Source organism: Neoarius graeffei, chromosome 10, assembly GCF_027579695.1.
Source record: "Neoarius graeffei isolate fNeoGra1 chromosome 10, fNeoGra1.pri, whole genome shotgun sequence".
Classification (NCBI taxonomy): domain Eukaryota; kingdom Metazoa; phylum Chordata; class Actinopteri; order Siluriformes; family Ariidae; genus Neoarius; species Neoarius graeffei.
The window spans coordinates 8,125,151-8,137,539 of NC_083578.1; the positions used below are offsets into that span (position 1 = coordinate 8,125,151).

The 12,389-nt window shown below is 42.3% G+C and overlaps 1 protein-coding gene across 4 annotated transcripts in view; it reads right to left on the minus strand.

Moving 5' to 3' along the window:
- Window positions 1–12,389, minus strand: part of fkbp15b (FKBP prolyl isomerase family member 15b) — a 56,991-nt gene that overhangs the window by 12,031 nt on the left and 32,571 nt on the right. For all 4 annotated transcript variants that reach the window (XM_060931198.1, XM_060931199.1, XM_060931196.1 and 1 more), the window contains 6 exons: window positions 3,268–3,366; window positions 3,099–3,193; window positions 2,833–2,935; window positions 2,219–2,390; window positions 1,503–1,639; window positions 1,253–1,408 (listed from right to left, as the gene is read on the minus strand). In XM_060931198.1, the coding sequence (XP_060787181.1) occupies window positions 1,253–1,408; window positions 1,503–1,639; window positions 2,219–2,390; window positions 2,833–2,935; window positions 3,099–3,193; window positions 3,268–3,366 (762 nt within the window). The remainder of the gene's footprint in view (window positions 1–1,252; window positions 1,409–1,502; window positions 1,640–2,218; window positions 2,391–2,832; window positions 2,936–3,098; window positions 3,194–3,267; window positions 3,367–12,389) is intronic.

Here is a 12,389-nt window from a genome sequence, read left to right on the forward strand (position 1 = left end):
TCTGGTTCTGCCTCTGGCTCTGACTGTAGCGGCTGGTCGCAGCCAATGACGCATTTGGTCGCGTTTTGCTAACGTAAACGCTGACGGAGGTATGCGATGACGTATGCGATCGTTGAAGGGCTATCCCAATACGTAAGGGTTGAATTTCAAGCCCTATCCCTTGTAGCTCAGTTTCAAGGGGAAGGGCCAAGGGGAAGGGGGAGGGGGAGGGGTAGGGGTAGAAATTAGAATTGGGATTGGGCCAAAAAGTCTTATTTTTAATATGTGTTTTTTAAGGTCTTAAAAAGCATTATATTTCGCTATTTTTTGAGCTATGGTATTAAATTTCACATGGGAGGTATTAAATTTCATCCGGGTAGCCTACGGTAAATGAAAAAAACAAAACAAAACATATGTCTGGATTTTTTTTCCGCGCTAACGTTATTTATTCAACCAGCGTCGTTTGTTATCAAGATGCTGAACAAGTAGCACAAGAGCCGTTGTGTGTCTAGCACTAGTTCTAATAGCGCAGGAACCACGCCACAGGGGGCAGTGTGTTCTTTTATCCATGTAGTAGAACCATTGAGAGTAGAGCAGACGAGGAAGAAGTGGTTGAACTTGAACATGAACGGAGATGGGGAAGTGTAAGTTTAGTAACAAGTGGCTTGAGGAGCCAAAATACAAAAGTTGGCTAACAACAGCAACTTCAGAATATGAAGCGAGATGTAAGGTATGTCGGAAAGACATCAAGTTAACAACAATGGGCTGTAAAGCCCTTGACGCTCACTCGAAAGGGGAAAAGCATATGCGCTATGCTGCTAGTCGGGCAACAACAGTCCCCAGAGGCAGTTCGATCAGTAGTCAAACTTCCTTGTTTCCTCACTGTTTATGTTCATGGCAGTACCCTACTATTAAAATATCGAGAAGGCAGCTAATGTTCTGTTTTGTAAACTGAAGATGCACTTATTTATTAAAAAAAATGCTTTGAACTTAACCTAGAGTGTGCTTTTTTTTTTTTTACTGTACGTATTTGTTCCGCGGTAGTGGTCTTATTTTTTATACTCAGTGGTCTTAAAATGGTCTTAAAAAGTATTATTTTTGCTGGTCAGAAATGTGCAGAGACCCTGGCATTTAGTTATGCAAATTAGAGGCACACCCACATCCTCCACTATTATAAAAAGGTGAGTGCCATATTGAGGAAATGTGAATCTCTCGCTCACACACACACACACACACACACACACACACACACACACACACACACACACACAACCTGCTCAGCAGTCGCCTGGTCCGTGCTGGTTCGGGCTTTACGCAGTTGATTTCGGAGCTGGTCCGTCTCCATCTGACTGGCCTTCCTCACCTCTTCCAACTCCTCATCACAGCGCTGTCTCTCTGCCTTCCACTTCCTCTTCCTGTCTGACAGAGTCTAACACACACACACACACACACACGCTGAACAAGAACATTCCTGTGGAAATACAGTATATGGCACATGTAAGTGTACTTAAAGATGCCCTCACTCGCTCCAGACTTTCTTTCTCACTCTTGAGGTCTTGCAGCTCCTCGTCCAGGTTATTCACCTTCAGCTCCATCTCCTTCCTCTTCTGTTTCTCGGCTCTGTACTGCGCCTGCACCCGCTCTGCCGACTCCTTCATCTCTGAAACACACAGTTCTAACAGCTCGTACATGCATCACGTGTAAAGGCCTCTGCATGCTCTTGCGACAAGGCTTTCGCAGATAGTTGTAAATTATCGTTGAGCGGGGAGTAATAGGCGTGCGCGATGTTATCCACCGCCACAACGCAAGGGGGCGCGAAGTCGCTAGGAGTAGTTGGTGGGTGTGGTTAGTGGAGTGTTTATCCTCCGGTTACTTATAATGACTAGAACTGGAGTCGTATAGATGTCCGTACTTCCTCACTTCCTCGATCAACCGCTCTTCGTGCTGCTCCATCTTCGCTCGTGGTTTTAAAAATGCCGGTCGTGAAAACAAACCAAACCGGGAAAGTAGGGAAGCGGAAGTGCGTGTACAGCGGATGTAGAGTGGACCAATCAGAGCCCTCTTGTCTGCGGTGGTCACAATTTTTGGGAGGTGTGCGCAGAGCGTCTGCGACGCTGGGGGGGCTACGCAGACGCCGTCTGCGACGCTATCTGCGAGGACTGGGTCGTCAGCATAAATTGGCCTTAACCCTACACCAAACACTCCGCTGAACGATCCAAGGAGGTAGAAGGTTCCTCACCCTGCAGCTGGTTCTCTGCAGCTGTGAGCTGTGCGCTGTGCTGCTGTCCCTCCTGCAGGGCGGCGTTCAGGCTCGACTGCAGAGCTGCTGCTTTCTGACGCTGTGCCATCAGCTCCGACTGCAGCTCAGACACCCGTGCTGTAGAGCTGGCCAGTTCGTCTGTCAACCTCGCCTGCAAACACACACATAAGCAAAACAGCAGGAGAAACAGATAAGCCAATGAGAATGAGACTAAACTAAAGCCGTGGTGATGGACAGCTGTGTATCGGCTGAACAGAACTCGCAGCTGACGGACAGAAAATATGAGTAGTGAAATGGATGAAATGATTTAAAAAAAAAAAAAACAAGCAAAAATGAGGCGGGTGAAGAGGAAGGCGTCAGGGATGAGGAGGCTCACCTGGTTCCTGCCCACGTCCTGTGGCAGTGCATGCTGGGAAAAGAAAGTAGTCACTACCACCAATCTGCCCCTCAGCCAATCAGATCAGATTTACTGGTCTGGCTTTATTTTAGCTTCCCGTATTAAAGAGTTAAAGACTTTACGGAAGTCAGACATGCAGGAATAAGTGTGTATAGAGAGTTAAAGCGTTCAGCACGTAGCATCGTTGTGGTTGTACCTTTTCCTGTTCTGCATGCAGTATTCGGGCCTGGTTCTGCTCACTCGAGTTCTTCAGAGTGTCGTTCCGCTGCTCCATTAGCATATTACTCTGCTCCATGCACCTACACACACCTCATGATTTCACGTTATTAAGCCAAAAACAACATGCTATGTAGAAACAGCAAGATATTACATCATAATTATGATTAACTAAAAGACACTATGATGAAATAAGATAGAAAAAAAAAATGTCCAGAGCCAAAAGCATCACAGTGAATCTTTAACCTCTGGTTCTGGTTGATGAGTTCTCCGATCTTGCGGTTCTGCTCTTCGATGCGTGAGCTCTTCTCAAACACCTCTTTCTTCAGACACTCGTTTTCCTAAAATGAAAAACACACACGTCAGAATGCCTCTCGCTGTTGACGGAGGAAGGATGTGACGCAGCAAACATTACCTGGATGATGCGTTGAACGGTGTTCATGATCATCGCCGTATCCATGGAGACATTCGATAAGCCCAGAGAGAGCCCGCCCGGCTTGTGCAGCTCCTCAATCTGATAGGACGAGACGTCAATTAAATTGCAAAAATAAAACTTAAACAATTTTTTTTTTATTATTTAAAATTATCAAATTCTTTCAAAAATTGAAAATGGTCATGATTATATTTTTGGTGCTTTTTGTTTTAAGAAACAAGAAGGGTTAAAAAAATAATAAATAAATACAGAAATAATAGTAATAATTGGAGAAAAAGAGGAAAAAAAAAAATACTAAAACATGCGACCGGATGTTTACTGCAGTATAAAATATAACAGCCAATCATATTACAATATGCAAATACGGACCAGCAGATACCAATTAAGCAGGAGAAGTGGGAGGGGTTGGCAGTATATTCCTTTTTTTTTTAAATTAGTCTTTTTGGCAGACAGCAAAACATACCAAATCACCGACATCACGAAAATTACAAAACATACATCGGTTTTCTGTCCTTTTTTGAATAAAGCATAGAAACACCACACAAAAAGCAAACAAACCGAAACAAAGTGCCTACACCATTCAACTGGCCTTGACCTCTGTTGCCCCTTTTCCACCAAAGCAGTTCCAGGGCTGGTTCGGGGCCAGGGCTTAGTTTGGAACCAGGTTTTCTGTTTCCACTGACAAAGAACTGGCTCTGGGGCCAGAAAAACCGGTTCCAGGCTAGCACCAACTCTCTGCTGGGCCAGAGGAAAGAACCGCTTACGTCAGCGGGGGGGCGGAGTTGTTAAGACCAACAACAATAACAAGACCGCGAAAGATCGCCAGTTTTAAGCGACGAGAAGCAGCAGCTGTACAAATGCAAAGTCATCCATTATTATTATTGTTGTTGTTGTTGCTGCTGCTGCTTCTTCTGCGTTGTTTTTGCTTCGATATTCGCGCCAAGGTTTATGAAAACGTAACGACGTAACTGACGTATACAGCGACGTAATGACGTGGCTTCGCTTAGCACCGCGAGCTATGGAAAAGCAAACTGGTTCTCAGCTGGCTCGCAAGTTGAACGAGTTGTGAACCAGCACCAGCACTGGCCCCGAACCACTACATTACACGGTGGTGTAGTGGTTAGCGCTGTCGCCTCACAGCAAGAAGGTCCGGGTTCGAGCCCCGTGGCCGGCGAGGGCCTTTCTGTGTGGAGTTTGCATGTTCTCCCCGTGTCCGCGTGGGTTTCCTCCGGGTGCTCTGGTTTCCCCCACAGTCCAAAGACATGCAGGTTAGGTTAACTGGTGACTCTAAATTGAGCGTAGGTGTGAATGTGAGTGTGAATGGTTGTCTGTGTCTATGTGTCAGCCCTGTGATTACCTGGCGACTTGTCCAGGGTGTACCCCGCCTTTCGCCCGTAGTTAGCTGGGATAGGCTCCAGCTTGCCTGCGACCCTGTAGAACAGGATAAAGCGGCTACAGATAATGAGATGAGAAGTTGAAATAGAACATTCAAGAAAGTGATAATCCCATCCCATAGCTGATCATTTTTTTCACAGAAAAACAGCATATGAACTAAAGTCCCAGCTTCTTTCTGACATTTCCAACAGGTGTCTCTATCTACTAATTTCAGTTTGGCTAATTTACTGGCGGTCCAATAACCTCTATGCAGTAATTTGTATTGAATGAGCTGCGACTGCGTTTCCCTTGAACAGAAATACCAAGAGGCAACAAGCTTCTTCCAGCTATCTTCTGAAATCTGAATTCCTAAATCATTCTCCCAGCACTGTCTCAACCCCTCAAATTGGGGCGACCGAGCCTCTCTGATAATTCTATAGAAATTTTGATGCCCTACTGCTTTTATTGCCAAGTACTAGAAATACCTCCTGAATACTGGATGGGGGGTCCGGGTTATCATTCAAATTAGCTTTGATACAGTGCCTAATTTGTAAAAACTTCCAAAACTCTCTTTGATTCAGATTAAATTCTTGTTTGATTTCATACCAATTGGACCAAATAAATCCCCAACCTGATTAATTCCAGAGCTGGACCACATATCCCATATAAACGGTTTCTTACCAATTAATAAATTTTTTGTTATACCAAATAGAGGCTTTAGATGTAAAATAAGGATTGGTATTAAGCCTCGGTCACAACCGGCCGTACGTGCTCCTACGGCCGGTCTACGTGCAAAAAACGCAAGAAACGCACGGAGGACGCGCGTGTGACGTGCTGGTTTTTGAGCCGTAGACTGGCCGCAGAGGTTCTTTGTCATGTCAAACAAACTCTACAGGCGCTTACGTTTTTTTCAGGTTGCAAAACAAACTTACGGCCAACGTGCATCTTTCTCCACGAACAAAAAAAAAAAAAAAAAAAAAACGCAGTGATTTGGGAAACGCCAAAAATTGCACAGCCAAAAAAATCGTACGTCCGGTTGTGACCTAGGCTTTAGTGAGTTGGTGAGATCTCAACCAAGTCTCCTGTACAAAAGCCAAGACTGGATCTTTAAAGGGTACCGGTCTTCCCATCTGAGTAAAAAAGGCCTCTAAAGAAGTGGGAGCAACGAGCCCCTCTTCTATTTTAACCCATGACGGCCTCTGCTCAGGAGAGTTATTTATCTTAACTAACTGGGAGAGAGAAAATGCATAATGATACCAGTCCACCTTGGACAAAGCTAAACCACCCTTATCTTTGGCAGCATATACTTTGGACCGATTAAACACTGGCTTTTTTGCCTGCCCACACAAAACCCTCCACAACTGTATCATACAGCTTTAACAAGCTGTGTGGAAATGTTAAAGGTAGCATATACAAAATATACTGGATCTTTGGGGAGATAATCATCTTAACCAGATTAATTCTGCCTAATAAAGATAGATTCATTTTAGCCCAGTTCTGCAAGAGAGGTCGGATAATTTGAATCACTGGAGAAATATTCACCTGCATTATTTTATCTAATCCAGGTGTCAGTTTAATCCCTAAATGTGTCAACCCCCCCCCAGCATCCACTTAGGCTACGTTTACATTAGACCGTATCTGTCTCGTTTTCTTCGCGGATGCACTGTCCGTTTACATTAAACCCCCTGGAAACGCCGGGAAACGGGAATCCGCCAGCGTCCATGTATTCAATCTAGATCGTGTCTGGTCCGGTGCTGTGTAAACATTGAGAATACGCGGATACGCTGTGCTGAGCTCTAGCTGGCGTCTCATTGGACAACGTCACTGTGACATCCACCTTCCTGATTCGCTGGCGTTGGTCATGTGAGGCGACTGCTGAAAAACGGCGCGGACTTCCGCCTTGTATCACCTTTCATTAAAGAGTATAAAAGTATGAAAATACTGCAAATACTGATGCAAATACTGCCCATTGTGTAGTTATGATTGTCTTTAGGCTTGCCATCCTTCCACTTGCAAGTGGTAAGTGATATGCGCTGGGATCACACACACACAGCGGCTCAGTCCCGAATCGTGGCTTGTGCATTTCACTCGCGCGCTCTGTGAGCTGCGCAGGGCCGGAGTGCGCACCCTCCAGAGGGCACTCGCTGTTCAGGGCGGAGTGATTTGGAGCGCAGGATGCCTGCGGAGCCGAGCGTATCCGTGTATTAGGCTTGCCATCCTTCTACTTGCAAGTGGTGAGCCTTGCGCATGCCCTAAATGCACTGGGATCATGTTACGCGCTGTCTGAAATGCACTGGGATCATGTTACGCGCCGTCTAAAGTCATGTGATTAGCGTATCCGCGTATTGGCGTTGCTGTGTGCACGGTTAACGGTTTTAGTGTAAACGCGAATCGTTTTAAGAACGTTAATCTGATGATCCGCTGATTCGACGTAATGTAAACGTAGCCTTAAATTGCCATGGATTCCTAATGGCTGGGAGACAAATTGTAGAGAGAGGCATGGCCTCAGACTTAGACCAATTAATTGTGTAACCAGAAATTTTGGAAAAAGAATCAATAATTGAGGAGATGACCGGTACTGCCATGTCTGGGTTACTGGAAATCGAAAGAATGTCATCAGCATACAAAAAAAAAAAAAAAAGTTTGTGTTCTTCTTGACCCGTGTCACATTCACGCAGTGCAATTGCAAGAGGTTCCAGAAATAATGCAAAAATGAGAGGTGATAAAGGTGAACCCTGCCTAGTGCCACGACTAAGATTGAAGGATGGTGACATTATACCATTGGTAAGAACTGTAGCCATCGGATCTGTGTACGCTAACTGTATCCACTGCATAAAGGACCAACCGAAACCAAAACTCTTCAATGTATGAAACAGGAAGGCATGCTCCACTTTGTCAACACTGCAAAAAATAAAAATCTTAGGAAGTTTATTTGTCTATTTTCAAGTCAAAACATCTAGCCACCCTTATAATAAGACATAATTGCGCAACAAGCAAAAACCTCATTTAGCTAGAAAGGCTAGTTTTTAGACAGTCCATCTTGAAAATCTTGTATAGACAAAATATCTTGAAAAAGTCTTATTTGGAGCACCTTTAAAAATAAAACAAGTTTTTTTTTAAAACAAGTAAGTACATTTTGGACATTTGTCAAATGCGGTTCATCTTGTTTCAAGAAAACAAAGTATGCTTGTTTTGGGAATAAATGAACTTTACTGAAATCTTTGAATCTTTCATTCCAATTCAACTCCACCTTACAGATCCTAAGTTTACTGCGAGTGTTTTCTCAGTCATTCAGAGTGAGCTCCTTCTAGATGCTGTACAGACTCTAGACCAGACAAGTGCCTTCAAAAAGGCTATGAGTGAGTGGAGGGCGTTTTAGTGACGTCTTTTTGGAATGCTGTGAGTTAAGTTCAGAGTTGTTTTTTTTTTTTGTGCCTGATCTTGTAAACCCCTCGTACACATGAATAGTCAGTGCCCCCAAAATGCACTGTTGCTTTGGCGTTGTGTAAGCACTGCAAGTCAAAATGCATAGACTTTTTTTTTTTTTATTATTTTTTTGGTGCCTGAGGTCCTGGGGAAGTGGAATCTTAAAGTGCCATTCCACCATTGGATGTATTCTTTGGCATAAAATACAATATATTTTGACAACATATATAAATGGTATCACTAGATAGAGAAATCTTTTAGCTTCAAAATGATATATCAAACATAATTTTTTGACAATGACAAGTATATTAATTTTGCGACCAAAGTCACCTACCCTTTTAATTTCCGCGCGTGATGTCATCGGCAGGTTCCCCTTCTTGCGTACCACGTGACGTGTGACGTGGCACATATTATCAGCAATGGCGGATAGAACGTGATAAAAATAATACCAATAAATCTAGCTAATACCAATAAATCTAGCTAACTGAAAGATTAACTCAATTTTTCGCAATTTTTTTGGCCCCCATATACGAGGAGAAATGACTCTCTCACTTTGGGGGTTTCCTGGTCTAAAAATAGACCGACACGTGGTACACAAGAAGGGGAACCTGCCGATGACATCACGTTTCACTACCGCGCGGAAATTAAAAGGGTAGGTGACTTTGGTCGCAAAATTAATATACTTGTCGTTGTCAAAAAATTATGTTTGATATATCATCATTTTGAAGCTAAAAGATTTCTCTGTCTAGTCATGTTGTCATAAAATATATTGTATTTTATGCCAAAGAATACATCCAATGGTGGAATGGCACTTTAAGACATGTTTTAATGTTTGAATGTTGAAATGGGAAAAAAAAAAAATTGTTGCAATGCTACACGTGTCGTCAACTTGATTCAAGATAGTCTCTGGTCTCATATCTAGAGTATTTTACTAATTACAGGTCACAAAAGGAGAATCTTTTAAGCTAGCAATGCTTAGTTGTAGAATTTAACAATCCTAATATTACCGTATTTTCCGGACTATACGTCGCTCCGGAGTTTAAGTCGCATCAGCCAAAAAATGCATTATGAAGACGAAAAAAACATATATACGTCGCACCGGACTATAAGTCGCACTTTTTTGAAGGGTTATTCTATCCATGGAATCTGTGATTCTATCTGATAAGCAGTGCGTGGTTACTGCGCGACTGTATTGTTTATTTAATAAACGAACAGCTGAGCAGCTGCCCTGTAAGTAGCCTAGTCTGATTATTTTAAATATCTACTACTATCTTTAATACTATCACTATCGTTATTACTAATAGCCTATATTATTATTATAACTAATATTAGTAGCCTATTACTGATGCATTAATCAGTTTGCTTTTAGAATATTTTTACCGGTAGGGCTTATTATCGCCCCATGGCTCTTTCATCTGTGTTATTAAAGCTGTAGTCATCATCGAGGAGTGTCATTCTTCATTTTTGTCGAATTTTATTTCATCAAATCAGAGGTCAAGTAGGCTATAGGTATATCATCTCCAAAGACAGGTACGGTAGTAAAAACAACCGTCTAGTGAAAAAACAACAACAACAACAACAACAACCGCTTTTAAATCCCCTACTTAAATCCTTAAAATGAGTCATTTAACTCATGTCTTGTGTGATCTGATCTCCAATGGTGAAATAAACCGGTTGTGATGAGTACAGTCTGTTATTTTAGAAAATAAATGTAATATATAATTTAATATATAGACTAATAAAAATTAATATTTTATAATATAATATCACGACATATTACTGTCTATAACTGTTTGTCACTAAAGCGTTTTCTAAGATCATAATGTCTGATATTATTATTATTATTATTATTATTATTATTATTTTACACACACAATAAGCGCATGTGCGTAAAGTTATAGTAAACCATCCCCCGCCTTTTTTTTTTTTTTGAGTCGCCGGACCCACCCACCTCCTGCGTTCTGGGACCTCCCACTTCACAAATTAAGCACTGCCTAAAATCACTACATAACTTATTTAAATAACTATAGGCCTATCATTAATAATAAAACACAGGTCAATCAAGTTTATCAAGCTGACGATTTCACTCCAAATCAGCAAATCCATTGAATTCCTCATCCTCGGTGTCGCTTCTGAACAACTCTGCCAACTCCAGCGGCAGATGAAGCGCCGTTTCCTCTTCTTCTGCGTGGCTGTCGTCAGACTCAGCATCAGCTCCAGTTATTCCGCGGTGAAAAAACAAAACAAAACAAAAAAAACATATATACGTCGCACCGGAGTACAAGTCGCATGGCCAGCCGAACCATGAAAAAAAGTGCGACTTATAGTCCGAAAAATACGGTAGTATATTTATCTTAAATTCAGTTTTTCCTGCTAAGACTTTGTCATGAATTTAAGTGAAATACCCTTAAAATGAAATAAATAAAAATGACTTGAATGGCTAAATGTAAGAAGTACGATCTTGTTATAAGAACTATTTTGAGTTAATCAGATCTCGCATAATAAGTTCCCCAATCTTATTTTGGAATTATTTCATCTAAAAACAGGTTAGATTTTTCATCTTACTTTAACAAATCTTACCAAGTCAAATCTGACTAGTTCCATTGGCAGATTTTTTTTTTCACCTGATTCAAGCAAATATGCTTTGTTTTAATCTTTTATTTCTTATTTTTGAAAGGCCATTTTTTGCAGTGAAAAGCCTTCTCCGCGTCTAAGGAGAAAGCAACAACTGGATCCAAGTTATTTCTGCTCTTCCAAAATATATGTGATATCCTGCGTAGATTGTCAGCGGAGCATCTATGGAGCACTTGCATGTGACGTCACAGCCGATCCAGCTTGTGACAGATGCCATCTTGTCGGTCAAACGCCATATTCCGCCTTCTACTTCTACTTCTGGTTCTACTTCTGCTTTTACTTCTACCTTTTCTTCTGGAAAACCCTACTATATACAATTCTACTACAACGGCTGCGGCTACAAGCTCTCCCTACCTGTGCACGTTTATGTTTTTTGTGTGTATTTTTGCGTGTTGTTCGTCTGTACCGGACTTCAATATCCACTACAACCGTATGGACTTACTGGACATTGGTTTCCAGCAGAAAATGACGGTTTGTAGCGATTTCCATTGCATGCACAACATTCCGGACGAGAAAAAAAAAAAAATTCCGGACGAGATAGCGAGACCAGCGGGGTCTCCGTGGATCGTTATCGGAAGCAAAGCAAAGGAGGCGGTGCCGGGAGCGGAAGCAAAAGCGAGGCTGCAGGCAGAGCCGGCCTGTTGACTAAGCTCAGAAAACAGCCACTCAAATCTCCACTGCCAAGCCTCTACCTCTCCAACGCCAGATCCATGTAAACAAGACGGACGATTTGGAATTACCTTATTCTATTCTATAATCGGCTGGTCAGTGCTATACTCAATACTTAAGTGACTTACCCATCCAATGAGGATTCTTGTTTACAAGATGCCACATCTGAGTCGCTGACAAATCCTGAATTTCTGTAGAGATAACTGTCCAGATATTTATAGGCACGCAGTGCTTCACCACTGAACAGCGAGGGAAAGTTAATGAGGTAATTATACACGTCCGGGTATTCCGCTGGCAGTTCAAAATCCGGTCGTGAAAACTCCGTCCGGTAAGCCATAAGGGTCACAAATCTGTAGATCGTTTATTTTAGACATATATCTAGTTATCTGTTCATTAGAAAAATGAGCCGTGTAGTCCGTCGGTTGAAATTGATCCATTCTGTACACGAGTGCAGCAGTATTCAGCGGTGTTTTTGACCGACAAGATGGCGGTTGTGTACTTTCCGGTCACGTGACTGCAAGATCTCTATTGTTAACAAATCCAACCTGATCCCTATGCACCAAGCAGGGAAGCACCTTCTCAAGTCTAGCAGCAAGAATCTTGGAAATAATTTTTTCGTCTACGTTAATTAAGGAAATTGGACGATAGTTACAATACTGTGGGTCTTTCCCTTTATGTAGTAGCGTAATCACTGCTGATCTCATACTAGGTGGCAATCTACCCTTCTGTAATGCATCTTGATCGACTGCTAATAATCTTGGAGCCAGGTCCTCCATAAAAGCCTTGATGGAAACTCATCATTGCCTGGAGATTTACCCAGCCTAAGGCTACCAACTGCCTGCTTAACTTCAGCTAACGTGATCTCCCCTTCAAGTAAATTTCTTTGCTCATCATTTAGACTTGGCGTTTTGATGGATGAAAAGAAATCTGACAGCCTCTGTTCCTCAACCGACCCATTAGAAGTATATAGCTCTTGATAGAAAGGAGTAAAAACATCATTA